Source organism: Bufo gargarizans, chromosome 6 (genome assembly GCF_014858855.1).
Source record: "Bufo gargarizans isolate SCDJY-AF-19 chromosome 6, ASM1485885v1, whole genome shotgun sequence".
Taxonomy (NCBI): domain Eukaryota; kingdom Metazoa; phylum Chordata; class Amphibia; order Anura; family Bufonidae; genus Bufo; species Bufo gargarizans.
In genome coordinates, this window is record NC_058085.1 from 315,762,921 (window position 1) to 315,779,120 (window position 16,200).

General features: G+C 47.8%; 1 protein-coding gene across 2 annotated transcripts in view; it reads right to left on the reverse strand.

Moving 5' to 3' along the window:
- The window catches only part of HERC4 (HECT and RLD domain containing E3 ubiquitin protein ligase 4), a 100,406-nt gene that overhangs the window by 31,343 nt on the left and 52,863 nt on the right, over positions 1-16,200 (reverse strand). For both annotated transcript variants that reach the window (XM_044299139.1, XM_044299140.1), the window contains 3 exons: positions 13,048-13,146; positions 250-417; positions 20-163 (listed from right to left, as the gene is read on the reverse strand). In XM_044299139.1, coding sequence (XP_044155074.1) covers positions 20-163; positions 250-417; positions 13,048-13,146 — 411 coding nt within the window. The remainder of the gene's footprint in view (positions 1-19; positions 164-249; positions 418-13,047; positions 13,147-16,200) is intronic.

Genomic DNA, 16,200 nt, shown 5'->3' on the forward strand with positions numbered 1-16,200 from the left:
ATATTGGAACATGGGGTACCTGGTCTGAAAACCAAATGAGTCGGGAATCTTCATAGAAACGAAACATTCCATACTTTGGATCTAGAAGTTCTCTCATTATGAGCAAGAAGAACTCCTTACGTACTCCACCTGCATCAACAGCTTCTTCACCCACAAAAATAACCTGTAATGGTCAACGCAATATACAATATCATTGAACAGAATGCATCAGGCTGAAATGCTGCAAAGAAAGGAAAATTGACAATTTACCCTTAAAGGTTTCTTGTAGTCAATGTTTTTTGTTTTCCTTAAAACTTCCATAGCATCCCCCACAATGTTTTCTCTGCGGACGATTAACATTAGGCACGGGTTCACCGATTCCACTACTGGGAGAAACAGTGATGAAAAATTCTGTCTGTTGGCTTGATCGACCGCCATCTAATAAAATACAAAGTGCATATTAAAAATCATCATGAGTCAGGATGTAATGATATTAATACAGACATGAACAGCAATTTTTCAGAGACATGCCTGTAATTAATATCTGTATGAAGATCACACTCTGATGTCAGAATTATAAATAAGTATGGCTACATACACACGACAGTGAAAAACGGCTGTATGACGGCCATTTTCACATCCATTGCAGTCTATGGGGCTATTCACATGGCCATTTTTTAATAGAATAGACATGTCCTATTTTTGGCCAGATGGACCCCATTGACATCAATGGTACTGTTTTTAACAGCCACTTAGGCCTGTATTACACCAACAGATCTGACCAAGATCTGTGCAATCAGACCAATAGTTGGTGTGTATAACAGAAGATCTGAGTGTGTAACTGGCCATCTGATCAATGATTGGTCAGATAATATGTTGGTGTATTACAGGCCTTAGGCTACATTCAAACGACCGTATTTTATGCTCCGCATCCGTTCTGCAATTTTGCGGAACGGGTGCGGACCTATTCATTTCAATGGGGCTGCAAAAGATGCAGACAGCACACAATGTGCTGTCCACATCCGTAGATCCGTTCCGCGGCCCCGCAAAAAAGACAGAAATGCGTATTCTTGTCAAGGATAGGACATGCTCTATCATAGGGCCGGCTACATTCTCACGGCCAGTATCAGTGTTTTGCGGATCCGCAATTTGCGGACCGCAAAAAACATACGGTCGTGTGAATGTAGCCTTAGACAGGAGTGCACCCGTCTAATGGCTTTTAAAAACGGGTACTCTAGGACAATATGGCCTTTTAGGGGATTAAAAAAAATCCCTCACCTCATCAAGTCGCTCCTTTCTTGATCCTGAAGGACCTGCGCTCAAGCGTGATGACGTCACACGCGATCATGCTGAGAGCACGTGGTGACGTGACCACGCTGAGCGCAGGCCCTTCAGAATCAAGAGGAGCGACAGCCTCTGGGCGTGGATAAGGTGAGGGATTTTTTTGATCTGCTAAAAACAAACAATACAGCGGAGGACCACTACGGGGGACAATATGTATACTGCAAAAGCCAAAATATGGATGCACAAATGGCTGAAAAATAGCCATGAAAAACTGACAGCGCATCCATTTTGTGCATGTAGTTGTATGATACTTTCTTAGCAGCTGCATTGTACAGTATATTATACAGTTCTATGTTCAAGGTGCTGCAGAATGTGTAAAACACGCATCTCTCAATCTTCAAAAAGAGCTTCTGCAGCAGCCAGTGAATATTTTAAGGAATAATATACCTCCTACTGTAAAGAATATTAGAAGACAATTTGAAGTTTGTCTAGGGGGATATATCAGACAGAAAGTGAACAAACAGTCAGGTCTACAAGTTAAAGGGAACCTGTCATCAACTTTATGCTGACATCACTGAGGGCAGCATAAAATAGTGACAGAAATGCTGATGTCAGCGGTGTGTCCCTCATGAGCGAAAAGTAAGTGGTTGCCGGACCACCAGCATCATAATCATTGCAGCCCAGGAATGGAAAAGAGTGAAATCTACCTGAGAAGAGTCCTAATCAAATTCTCCTGCTCTCTCGCCCATCTGCTGATGATTGGCAGGTCTCTCCTAGAGAGAAAGGGAGAAAACTAGGTAGAAGACTGTCAGTCATCAGCAGGTGGGCAGGAGAGCAGGAATTCATGAATGACCAGGACTCTTCTCAGGTGGCCGTGACTCTTTTCCAGGCTCAGTCTGCAATGATTGTGATGTTGGTTCTCGGCAACCACTTGCTTTTAACTTAGAAATGACAGATCCCTGAAATCAACTCGCCTGTCTCTACTTTATTCTGCCGTTAGTATGGGCAGCATAACGGTAATGACCGGTTCCCTTTAATGTCTGGGAAGCAGATAAAACAAGCAACTATGGCAAGAAGTGAATTGTGATGGCTATCTCCCTACAGTGGTTAGTACCTACCAAAAGTGGTCCAAGGAAGGGGAACTGGTAAACAGCCACAGGGCCATGGGCTCCCACGGCTTACAAAAGTATACGAACCGGCTAGGCTGTCTGGTCTGTTCACATAAAATAGCTGTTTTCAGTACAAATTGAATTACAATAATCCAAAGGGGTCCTGTGGTATTTGGCACCGAGACGGTAGCTGCAGATCCTTTAGGTCCAATATGTTATGAGGCTGCAGACTTTTTTTTACCAGCACACAATAAAAGGAAAAGTCTGTTTGGGTTGATCTGAAGAAATTGGAGGCCGAATCAACACCTTGAATGTTCCTCAAGCTATTCTTGAGCAACTTTTGCAGTGTAGGTCACACTGTCCTACTAAATGAGACTCCCGGCATTAGGGAATACCATACCATGAAAAGGTGTACTTGGTCTGCAACAATGTTAAAGGATATGGACCGCTTTGTAAAAAGAAAACTTTTTTACACCAATTTATTTTGTGGAGAAAATCAATTCTCCAATAGGTTCTATTTATCTTTTCTCGTTTTTGTTCTACAGCCCGCTGTGCTTCCTGCTCTCAGCGAGTTTACAGAGAATCCGTCTTCTGACGGATTTTCTGCAACACTGTTTGGGAATGTGGACATTTTTTCATTATATATATATATATATATATATATATATATATATATATATATATATATATATATTATTTATTCGGAAAAGGACAGCAACTCCAATAGTATCAAAAAGGAATATTTATTGGGCCACAGTGAGGCGACGTTTCGCCTCAAAATCCCGAGCCTTTCTCAAGCAACTTGCTTGAGAAAGGCTCGGGATTTTGAGCCGAAACGTCGCCTCACTGTGGCACTGTGGCCCAATAAATATTCCTTTTTGATACTATTGGAGTTGCTGTCCTTTTCCGACTGTATGCAAGGGTAAGCAGTGAATTCCCTGGACATAGCACCCGTCCTATATTGTGTGAATTGGTGCTGCCATACGTTTTTTATATATATATATATATATATATATATATATATATATATATATATATATATATATGTCATTTATCAAACTGGTGCAAAGTAGAACTGGCTTAGTTGCCCAAAGCAGACCAGATTCCAACTTTAATTTTTCACAGCTTCATTGGAAATCTGATTGGTCGCTATGGGCAACTAAGCCAGTTCTACTTTACACCAGTTTTGATAAATCTCCCCCACTGTGTACTTATATGCGTACATAGCATTGTGTGTCGTCACACTGTACTAATCTGTGTGGGAAAACGAGATTTTTGTATTACTTACCAGTAAAATCTCTTTCTCGCTCTTTCCTTGGGGGACACAGAAGACCTTGGGTATAGCTCATCTCCCTAGGAGGCGTGACACTAAGAAAAAACTGTTAAGCCCCTCCTCCACAGCTATACCCTCAGCCTGGAGAGAGAGGCTGCCAGTTGCGTGTCCAAGTAGTGAAAAAAGGCAAAGTCCAAAAGTGGAACCAACAAGCCAACTACCCAACGGGTAAAACAACTCGGAAACCGTGCAGAGAAAACCAAAGAATGGGTGGGTGCTGTGTCCCCCAAGGAAAGAGCGAGAAAGAGATTTTACTGGTAAGTAATACAAAAATCTCGTTTTCTCGCCCAGTTTCCTTGGGGGACACAGAAGACCTTGGGACGTTCAAAAGCAGTCCAAGAGGGGAGGGACCACAGCACCAAGGCGAAGCACCCGAAGGCAGCAAGGAAATGCCGCCTGCAAAAACCAGGCGGCCCAAGGCAGCAGCCGCCGCCGAAGCCAGAGTACGCACTCAGGAGAACCTGGTAAAGAGTGCAAGGAAGACCGTGGCCACCCTGCACAATGACATGGCTGAAGCCCAAGGCCTCCGGCCCCGGAGGCACCAACCGCTCTGGTGAAATGAACGGTGACACCAAAAAAACTGAACCCTGCCCTTGAGCCGTAACCACAGCAATAGCCATTTGGTTAAAGCGGAGGAAAGCACCCAGGAGCCGTTAACCTTGGCGCGGACCTCCTGGAAACAAGAGACCGAGCGTCGACAAGAGTCGGAGACGTCCAAACAAAAAACCGCAGACACTTCAAGTAACAGAGTCCCAGTCGCAGGTCCAGGCCAGACTGGAGAAGACCGAATCATGGGAAGAGAAAGGCAGAATTGGGTGAATGACCAGCTTCCCAAAGAACCCCAGGGAAGACCCTAAGTCAGACAACAGAACCTGGACGAAGCACGGCCGGGAGCTAACACTAGTGTGCTCGCTGGACTCGTCTGGGCAGACGGGAGGAAACCCAATGCGAGTAAGCGCAAATCAGTGACACGGGCAAAAAGGTCGGGAAAACTGGTCCCGTCGGCCCCCGAGCAACGCCGTCCCGAATCCACGCGGAGTGGGGGAGCAGATGGACAAACGGAAGGAACCGAAAGGGACCCGGCCAGTATCCAACAGACTCCAGGACAAGTCAGGCTAAAGTCCTTGTCGTTGTAGCCACCACAAGAAGGTGGTGTTCTACAGTCCCGGAGTGGGGGCCTGAAGGGTAATCTTGACAGAAGAAAGTAGGCCCGCCAGGTTACCGAGAAGGTAAAGTCCAAGTAGGACCATCGCCCAGAATGGTAAAAGTAATCTGCACCCAGCGGGAGGACAGAATGCGGCAAACCCGGTAATAGGCACACAGCTAGTACAGCCAGTGTGAACCATGGAGACAGTACGAGGTCATAAGGAACACCGGGACCATCCATATGAACAACCATGGTCTCCCCAGGGGGGAGGGCAGTGAAGGAACAGCCCCTGAAGCCTGGCCGGGGCAGAAGCCACATCGGAGTAAAACTGACCCCGGAGAAGCCAAAACAGAGCCGTCGAGAGAAAAATAGCCGAGAAGACGGATGACAGCCTCCAACCGCAAGGAGGAGCGGGCAACAGGGAAGCCACAGGACCGCTCAAAAGCAGAACTCCGCTACTCCGAGATGTCCGGCTCACCAATTCGCAGAAGGCGAATACCCTAACGAATCGAAAGTGGAGGTCCCTGAGACCTGGGTAATCGAGTAACCAAGAGAAGTTGGGCGACCTGCTCGAAAAGAGCGGCTAGAACCTGGTAGCAAAACAAACTGAAGCACGGAGGGTGCCAACAGGAAGGACTCAAACCAAAACGCATCCAAGAGGAGGAAAGGCAACAGGCGAGGGAACCGTAATCCCGCCAGAGCCAACGTAGACTGCGAGGGACGCTGGAGACAGCACTCTCGACCATGTGACCGCTTGCGCTGGGAAGCAATGCCACAGGTTAACTAATGGGTACACATCTAGGAACCACAAACACTCCCCAGGCGGAAGGGCCAACGAATATGGTGGATACCGTCACAACGGAAACACCAAATATACCCTCTGAACAGAGAATGGATACCACCCAGCTCGCTGCAGTAGAGAGCAATAGAGCCCGTCCAGGCCAGGTGAACAGAAAGATCTCTTCAGAGAAGAATGCCAGGCCGGCGGCAATCACCGTATCCCAAGAGAAAAACGTCAAGTCGCAGGAAGAATGGAGGCATACGTACAAGCAGCCCCATAAGCAGTGAGAAAGCCAACCCACCTACGGAAGGAGAAGGCATACACGGCCCAACAACGCACAGAGTGCCCAAGAGCGTCCGCCAACTGCGAAATAGTCAAACAGCAAGGAGGGCCAGCCACAGAGTCCCACAGAATCCACGGAAGTGCAAAGTGCAACCGGAAGGGGGGACATACACAAAGGACTAGTATGGCATGCGACGGAACGCAAGCAGTCCGCCCAGAAGAGAGGGCAATGTACTTGGCAAACATTGCGGGCAGCAAGCGTGCAAAGCCCGCCCCACAAGGGGGTGATGCCCAAGACCAGCACCTACTTCAGAGAAGTAAGACATACCATATTCCGCCCAGAAGAGGGCCATGCACATGGCCACACCGCATCCAGCAGGACGTCCACCTAGTGAAAAGTGGACATGCACAGGGTAATCCTAGCATTAAGTGAGTGTGCAATAATCCACCAAACACCGAATTTTGTGAGAGTACAACTACTCCGCCAATGAATGGGGACAAGTACAAGTCCAGCACAGCATATACAAGGACAGTTGTGAGCCCTGTGAGCGCACAAAAAGTCCACCCATGGAATGAGGGGTGGTCACGCACAAGGCCAGCACCGTATCCAATGGGAGTGCAAGCATTCCACCCATCTTAGAGGCCAGCAACGTATCTGGTGAGAGTGCAGTATGCTGCCCAGAAGGGGGAGCCATGCCCATGGCCAGTAATGCAACCAGGGAGAATGCGAGCACCCCGCCATGGATGGGGGTCAGGCACCTGGCCAGCAGCACACTGGCGAGAGAACAAATACAGTCAGTGAGAGTGTGTGTATGTTGCCTGAGGAAAGGAGACATGCCCATGGCCGGCAGCGAATCCAGTAAGAGTGCCGTACACCGCCCACGGAAGGGGGAACATGTATATGGCCGGCAGTGGATTTAGTGAGTTGCAAGCATCCCACCATGGAAGGGGGTCATGCACGCGGCCAGCAACTTACCAGCGAGAGAACGACCCCAGTCAGTGAGGGCGTATGCATGGCGCTTGAGGGACGAAGGCATGCCCAAGGCCGGCAGCGAATCCAATGAGAATGCAGCATACCGCCTATGGAAGGGGGTTATGCACATGGCCGGCTGCCCAGCACCATAACCAATGAAGTGCAGTATTCCGCCTAAGGAAGGGGGTCATGCACAAGACCGGCAGCAATCCAGTGAGTGCAGCATTCCGCCTATGGAAGGGGGTCATGCACAAGACCGGCAGCGAATCCAGTGAGTGCAGCATTCCGCCTATGGAAGGGGGTCATGCACAAGACCGGCAGCGAATCCAGTGAGTGCAGCATTCCGCCTATGGAAGGGGGTCATGCACAAGACCGGCAGCGAATCCAGTGAGTGCAGCATTCCGCCTACGGAAGGGGGTCATGCACATGGCCGGTATCAAATCCAGTGAGTGCAGCGTTTCGCCTATGGAAAGGAATCACGCACATGGCCGGCAGTGAATCCAGTGAAAGTGCAGCGTTCCCCTATGGAAGGGGGTCGTGCACCAGACTAACACCATATCTGGTGAGAGTGCAGATTCCACCTATGGAAGGAGGACATGCACAAGACCGGCAACGAATCCAATGAGTGCAGCATTCCGCCTATGGAAGGGGGTTGTGCACATGGCCTGCAGCGAATCCAATGAGTGCAGAGTTCTCGTGCACATGGCCAACACCGTATTCGGTGAGAGTGCAGTATTCCACCTAAGCAGGGGGTCATGCACCAGGCAAGCCTGCAACCCGAGAGAGTGCAGTATCCCGCCTAGGAAGGGGTTGTCTGCACATGGCAGGCACCATAGCTGGAGGGTGACGAACTCTGCCTACAGAAAAAAAAAGAGAGCGCATGCACTTGGCCAGCGCTGTATCCCGGAGAGGGCAAGAACCACTTAGAAGGGAAACATGCACCAGCCGGGGAGTGCGACACAATGCCGCTCATGGAAGGAGCACGCATACAGGCGGCGCTATGCAGCGTCCTGCGCAGCGCACAAGATATCCATTAGTTAACCATTTTATGCATTTCTAAATAAAAAATAGCCTCACTGAGGCAGAAAGAAGTGCCACCATACAGGTGCCCAGCATAGAAGTAGAGGGGGGAGGGGCGCCAGCCATATAGGCCCATCGGGAGCCGCCGGTACCCGAAGGGTTAACAGCCAACCAACCTGGAAGGGAGGAGGAGGCGGCGCCGTGATCCCCTGGGGGCGGGGAACCTCCAGGCGGGAAGGATTCGCGCCCGGAGAAGTTCCCGCCCCCTCAACAGAGGCCGGAAGATTGCGGCCTAGCAGGCCGTGAAGCCGGGGCCTAAATTTTCTGCGGCACCCGGCTGACCGGGGCCGCACAGGAAACCGGAGCGGACTGCCCGGACAAACCGGCCGCGGAAGCCCACCCCGCGGACCGGAAGTCAGGGGCCCGGGTGGAGCGCCGGAATGCGGCCCAGTAGGCCCGAAGCCTGGGCCAAAATTTGCGGCGCCCGGCCGACCGGAAGTCGCCGCCGGCCGGCCGGAATCGTTGGAGCATCGTGCTCAGCCAGATGCCGGCCGCGGGAGTCTACCCCGCAGGCCAGAACAGTCGGGGGCCGGGAAGGAGTGCCGGAGTGCGGCCCAGCTAGGAGGTGCGGCCCAGCAGGCCGGGAAGAAGCGCCGGAGGTGCGGCCGAGCAGGCCGGGAAGTAAAAAACCCAAGCAGCACTGCCGTCAGGAAAAAGCCCCCGGTCCAGAGCAGCGCATCGGTGAGGGGATGGGGGGACCCCGAGACTGGGTGCCCGTGAGGATGCGAGCACAGCGTTCCCAGGAGGGACGCTGATAAGTGAATGCCTATTCTCAGCATTCTGCTGCTAAAACGTCCCATGAGGGCCAGAAGGGAGGAGAGGGAGCAGGAGTAGAATGTCGCCCCGCAGCACCCCAGGGGCCAGCCTAGGTCCAGCAGTGACCGAAGGGTCCAGAGGCCCAGTATGGGGGGTCAGGCATGCAGGAGACCAGGGTGGGGGGTGGGGGACGTAGGGCTGGAGAAGCCACTCTCTCACCATAGTCGTCTTCACCCTCGGTCCATTCCAGCAGGGTCGCCCCTTCAGCTACTGGCACCGTAGTGGCAGGACGCTGGAAGAGGGACTTGGCGTGCGGGCGACCCTTGCGCTGGCGGGATGTAGGGGAGCTGGGCTGCCCTGATCCACCTTGTCTTCTGTGGGGGAGGCAGCAGTGCGGATGACCGGCACTGGCGCAGCTCAACCCCGGGAGAAACAGAGAGGTCTAGTGCGTCTCTGTTGTCCCTGATGATCTGGAACAAAAAGAAAAGAAAAAAGTAAAAATCAAAATTTAAACAAGGAGAAAACAGCCCTGCAGTAGCAGGGAGTGTCTTGCCTCCTTGGACACTAAGCTAAAACTGGCAGCCTCTCTCTCCAGGCTGAGGGTATAGCTGTGGAGGAGGGGCTTAACAGTTTTTTCTTAGTGTCACGCCTCCTAGGGAGATGAGCTATACCCAAGGTCTTCTGTGTCCCCCAAGGAAACTGGGCGAGAAAAGTGACCGCTCACTGTGTAGACTGCATACAATACTGTGTTCAGAAGAGAGTGCATGTAGCGACAGTGTCAGTAATGAGATCTATATCCTGCTTATAACGCCATGGTTCTGACTAGACCTCTGCACTAATGTTATCAGCAGAAATATCTATTGTCTACAAATAATGGACTTTCTACAGAATGGAAAGTGAGAAATAGATCTGCTGATTACAGGTTGTAGCATACTGTAAGACTCACCATGTTGTGGATTGGAATGAAATCTTACAAGTTCCAGCAGCCTATATGTAAGTGGCTGCTAGCTGTGTAACAGGATGTGGGGGCGGGGCAGCAGAGCTTGTGCATGTGAAATCCACAGGAACGCCCACAGAGCCTCACAGGAGATGACAGCAGTTAGCAAAATTAATATCAGAGCATTTCTGAGTGAAGCAAAGCTGATACCAGTAAACAAGTGTCAAACGTATGCCTTCCATTTCCGTATTTCTGTTCAAACATAGAATATGTTATTATTACTGCCCGCAAATCACGTTCCGTGGCTCCATTTAAGTCAATGGGTCCGCAAAAAAAAAAACAACAGAATGCATACAGAACACATCTGTATGTCATCCGTATCCGTTCCGTTTTTTGTGGAACCATATATTGAAAATGTTATGCCCAGCCCAAATTTTTTTATGTACTTACTGTTTAAACATTATTGTATGCTTCCGTTTCCGATCCGTAAAAAAACGATCACAAACAGAAACCAAACAAAAAAAATGGAACGGAAAAACAAAATGGAAGCGGAACGGAAACACTACTGAAACAAAAAAAACGGATCCGTTTAAAATGGACCGCAAAACCATACAGTTGTGTGCAGGAGGCCTAAGATATGGGTTTTTAGTGCACAAAAGGTGTCAATAGCCTTTAAGTAGGTGGTACGTATCACGTAACATTCACATAGATGCCATGATCTACAGTCTCCTAGAAAAACATTTCCCAGAGGATCACTATCTCCACCAGCTTGCCTTCTTCCAATAACGGATCCTGGAGCAGTCTCTTCCCAGGTAACAGTGGTCCATGCATCCAGCCATACACATGATGTAAAAGAAAATGGGATTTATCAATAAGTCCACCTTGTTCCATTGCTCCGATTCTGATACTCACATGCCCATTGTAGGTGCTTTCTGCAGTGGAAAGGAGTCACTAACCTGATCAATCACTGTTTTTGGCAGAAATTATATTTCTACATGGCAAACAATTTACTAGCAGGTCTAGTAGAGTAATAGAAATCCAACAGACCCAACAGTCATGACATGCATGCTGCCGATTCTGTGTAATTGAATCACTAATTGAAAGGAGCATGTTCAAAATAATAGCAGTGTGGATTTCAATTAGTGAGGTCATTCATTCTTTGAAAAACAGGTGGCAATTATTGCCCTTATTTAAGGAAGGAAGACAGCAAATGCTGTTACAGTTAATGTCTCTCTGAAATTCTGAGGAAAATGGGTTGTTCCAGACATTGTTCAGAAGAACAGCGTACCTTGATTTAAAAGTTGATTGGAGAGGGGAAAACATATAAAGAAGTGCAGAAAATGATAGGCTGCTCAGCTAAAATGATCGCAAATGCTTTAAAATGGCAACAAAAATCTGAAAGACGTGGAAGAAAGTGAAAAACTACCATTCGAATGGATAGAAGAATAGCCAAAATGGCAAGGACTCAGCCAACAATCAGCTCCAGGAAGATGAAAGTAGGTCTAACGTTACCTGTGAGTACTGTTACTATTAGAAGACGCCTATTGTGAAGCCAAGCTATCTGCAAGAAGCCCCCGCAAAGTCCCACTGATGAAAAAAAGACATGTGCTGAAGAGGTTACAATTTGCCAAAGAGCACTAAAGAGACATTTTGTGGACTGATGAAGTAAGATTGTTCTTTTTGGGTCTAGTGGCCGGAGACAGTTTGTCAGACGACCCCCAAACACTGAATTCAAGCCACAGTACAGTGTGAAGACGGTAAAACATGGTGGCACAAGCATCATGATATGGGGATGTTTCTCATACTACGGTGTTGGGCCTATTTATCGCATACCAGGGATCAAGGATCAGTTTGAATACATCAGAATACTTGAAGAGGTCATGCTGCCTTATGCTGAGGAGGAAATGCCCTTGAAATGGGTGTTCTAACAAGACTACGACCCCAAACACACAAGTAAACGGGCAACATCTTGGTTCCAGACCAACAAGATTGACGTTATGGAACGGCCAGCCCAATCCCCGGATCTTTATCCAATAGAAAACTTGTGGGATGCAGTTTCTGAGGCAAAACCAATAACTAGAGAAGAACTGTGGAATGTAGTCCAATCATCCTGGGCTGGAATACCTGTTCACAGGGGCCAGAAGGTGGTTGACTCCGAGCAACACAGATGGAGAGCAGTTCTCAGAAACAGCGGTTATACAACTAAATATTAGTTCAGTGATTCAAAGGAAAGCAAAATCTTCAAACATTTTTCAGTTCATATGGTGAATGTTTGAGTTTGTAAAGAAGAATACAAACACTGCTATTTTTTTGAACAGTCTAATATTCACTTTTCTTCAATTGTTTTAGAGGAAAAACAATCGTCATGTTTTGATTTGAAATTGAATGAGTAGTGTTCCCAATGCATTTGGTTTATGGAAATAAAAGCTATTAGAAGGATTTTAAACACACTGCTATTATTTTGAACACAACTGTACATATGAGGAACTATGTGTTTCGGACACCTTTCTATCATAGCTAGCATTAACTTATTCCGATATTAGTGTTACAGCAGCTCTTCTGTGGGATCAGACCAGATGGGTTAGGGTACTTTGACACTGGCGTTATTCTTTTCCGGCATTGAGTTCCATCCTAGGGGCTTAATACCAGTAAAGAACTGATCAGTTTGATCTTAATGCATTCTGAATGGATAAAGTAATCTGTTCAAGATGCATCAGGAGGTCTTCAGTTCGGTCTTTTTGACTTTTCAGGACGGAGCATGCTGCGGTTTCATCTCCGTCCCAAATTCCGGAACACTTGCCCTTTTTTCCCCATTGAAATGCATTAATGCCGGATCCGGCCCAGAGTGTTCCGGCAAAACGGATCTGGCACGGAAAATGTGAAAAAAATGCCGAATGCGTTTTTCCAGATGACACCGGAGAGACGGATGCGGCATTTCAATGCATTTGTCATACGGATCTGTATCCGGATCCATCTGACAAATGCCATCAGTTTGCATACATGTTGACTGATCCGGCAGGCAGTTCCGCCAACGGAACTGCCTGCCGGAATCCTCTGCCGCAAGTGTGAAAGTACCCTTAGCCTTTTACTTCCAACTCACATCAATGAGCCTTGGACGCCGAAGAACTGGTTACTGGTTCACTGTCTGTCCTCCTAGGACCACTTTTGGTAGGGACTAATCACCGACTATCAGGGACAACCTGTAAGACCTGCTGTTTTGGAGATGCTTTGACCCAGTCACCAAGACATCACAATTTGGTTCTTGTAAAAAATCACTCAAATCCTTGTCCAAGTTTCTGCTTTCAACAAACACATCAACATCAAGAACTGACTGTTCACCAATTCATCTCACCCCATATGCCTCATTTTATGCTTGTGCGGCATACCTGCATCTGTATGGCGGCATCCGTCTGTAGAAGCGTTGTCTTAGCTTGTGCATCGAAAACAAATGGATATGTACAAATTGTGAGAGAGCCATCTGGTCCCTGTACAACAGAGAGGAATACATGCTGTATGAGAAATATCTGTGTGTGAAAGTTTTGGCAGTACATATACAGTATACAGAAAGAAACACGTTGCGTTACTGGTCTTCAAAAAATAAAAAGGCTTTTTGCTGGGAATTTCATGCAGACATGCAGCTAATGTCATGATGGGTCTTGCTTTTAGCATGGTATTATTTTGTATGACCAATGATGAATTCCTCATAATTCATATCTATCCATAGCATATTCTAAATCATATACAGTGGTCCCTCAGGTTACAATATTTTATGGCTCCAGGACAACCTTTGTATGTTGAAACCGAGTAAAACTAACTTTTATAATAAGTTATTATGCACCTGCTCCTAGAGGCTCCGTTTGCCCACCTCTTTTCACGTCCTTATTCTCCAGACAGGGCCAGGCCAGCGCTGCTCTCCCTTAGAAAATCTCGCACCTGCGCCGTTCCGTATTTGGTGCTGTCAGGGATATCCGTTTGGCTCAGTTTCGTCAAGCGGACAGCAAAACGCTACAGGCAGCGTTTTGGTGTCCGCCTCCATAGCGGAATGGAGACGGAACGGAGGCAAACTGATGCATTCTGAGGGGATCATTTTCCATTCAGAAGGCATTAGGGCAAAGCTGATCCATTTTGGACCATGTGTGAGAGCTCTGTACGGATCTCACAAACGGAAATCCAAAACGCCAGTGTGAAAGTAGCCTAAGAGAAAACAAGTCCTCAGACACAACAGTCAGGAATAGCTGCTAACTAGTAACTAATACAAAATCCAAAAAACGAGGCAGCACTCCGACTTAAGGCGAAAAGGTGATGAACCAATTTATTTCCCAGGCCTGGGAAATAAATTGGGTCATCACCTTTTCACCTGAAGTCGGAGTGCTGCCTCGTTTTTTGGATTTAGTATACAGTGGAAGAGACGCCTGCTTTCCCTGAGGATTTGCACCCTATCCCCGCTGTCTAACTGTGCTTCTGCGGCTTTATCTGTGTTTGTAGACACTGATCCAGCTAGTGGTCTTGACTGGTTGGATCCGAGTCTGAGGCATTGTATGTTGAGTCTGGCTGCACAGAGTTTGTATGTTCTCCCCGTGTTTGTGTGGGTTTCCTCCGTTTGCCCCCCACACTCCAAAGGCATACTGATAGGGAACTTGTGAGCCCCATTGGGGACAGTCTGGAAAGTGCTGCGGAATATAGTAGTGCTATATAAATGCATAAAACTAATAAAACTTACGATGGGTCAGAAAAGACCATTGTATGTTGAAAACACTGTATCCCGAGGCCGCTGTACATTTTAAGGATTCCCTGCGGTGACAGCATAGTCTTGAGAACCATGTTGAAGGTCACGCTACCAGCAAGTTGGTGGAGCCCAACGTTTTAGGCTGAAGCTACACAGCGATCTTGGGTGCGAGCGACAATCATTATGTAACAGTGCAGCCATGTTCAGTTCAATGGCTGCACTGTTACATAATGATTTTCGGTCGCACCCAAGATCGCTGTGTAGCTTCAGCCTAAAACGTTGGGCTCCACCAACTTGCTGGTAGCGTGACCTTCAACATGGTTCTCAAGACTATGCTGTCACCCCAGGGAATCCTTAAAATGTACAGCGGCCTCAGGATACAATGTTTTCAACATACAATGGTCTTTTCTGACCCATCGTAAGTTTTATTCGTTTTATGTATTTATATAGCACTACTATATTCCGCAGCACTTTCTGGGTGACTCGCAGGTTGCCACGACCTCAAAATCTCTAAAAATCCAGCAGCGTTGCAGTTTGCTGCAATCCCATTCAGAGATGATTGGTCATGTGATGAGTGTGGAGGCCAATATCGCTGTGTAGCCCCAGTCTTATGCTGGATTTGTCCTGTTAGGGAGCCCAAACATTGCAAGATGTCAACTATGAGGTGTATAATTCCGGGAGCTGTGATGCTTGTTGTCCCTGATGAGCTGATGGCTAGGGGACTTTCAGCCAGGAAATCAGCTTTATTATCTATGCATGCTCCAAATGAACCCTTGAATAAGGAGGTGTGCAGGCATACCCCTTTAACCCTTGAGGCAGCTACTTAATAAGACACGACCATTAACCAGCCAAGTAAATGGCATTTTCATTTGCAGTTTAAAATATTTTGTCCTATCCTGTTTTTACTTCCTAGAGGAAGTTCTAGAAGGAACAGTGACCATATATATGAATAATAAAAGGAAGGTGGAGAAAAACTTGGCCACACTGCTCACCAGTCCGCAGAATTTTCCACAAGTTTCCCAAAGTCTTGTAGAAATCCCACAGGTAACACAAGGGTTAATTTCCTGCTAATCCATCCCATTTTTGGCCAATACACAGCTGTAAGCTAGAACTTCGGCTACTTTCACACCTGCATTAGGTGCGGATCCGTCTGGTATCTGCACAGACGGATCCGCACCTATAATGCAAACAATCAGAACGGATCCGTTTGCATTACCATGAAGAAGAAAAAAATATATGCAAACGGATTCGTTTTGACTTACACTGAAAGTCAATGGGAGGCGGATCCGTTTTCAATTGCACCATATTGTGTCAGTGAAAACGGATCCGTCCCCATTGACTTAGGCTGTATTCACACGTCCGCAGTGTGTTTTGCGGATACACGGATCCGCAAAACACGGAAAGCGGCAATGTGCTTTCCGCATTTTGCGGACCGCACATTGCCGACATAATAGAATATGCCTGTTCTTGTCCGCAATTGCGGACAAGAATAGGACATGTTCTATTTTTTTGCGGAAACGGAAGCACGGATGCGGAAGTGCGGATCCGCAAATGTGGATGCGGACAGCACATTCCGTCCCCATAGAGAATGAATGGGTCCGCACCCTTTACGCAAAATTGCGTGTGAATGGAGCCTTACATTGTAAGTCAGGACGGATCCGTTTGGCTCCGCATCGTCAGAATGGAGGCTAAATGGAGGCAAACTGATGCATTCTGAACGGATCCCTATCCATTCAGAATGCATTGGGGCTGAATTGATCCGTTTTGGGCCGCTTGTGAGAGCCCTGAAACAGATCTCACAAGCGGACCCAGA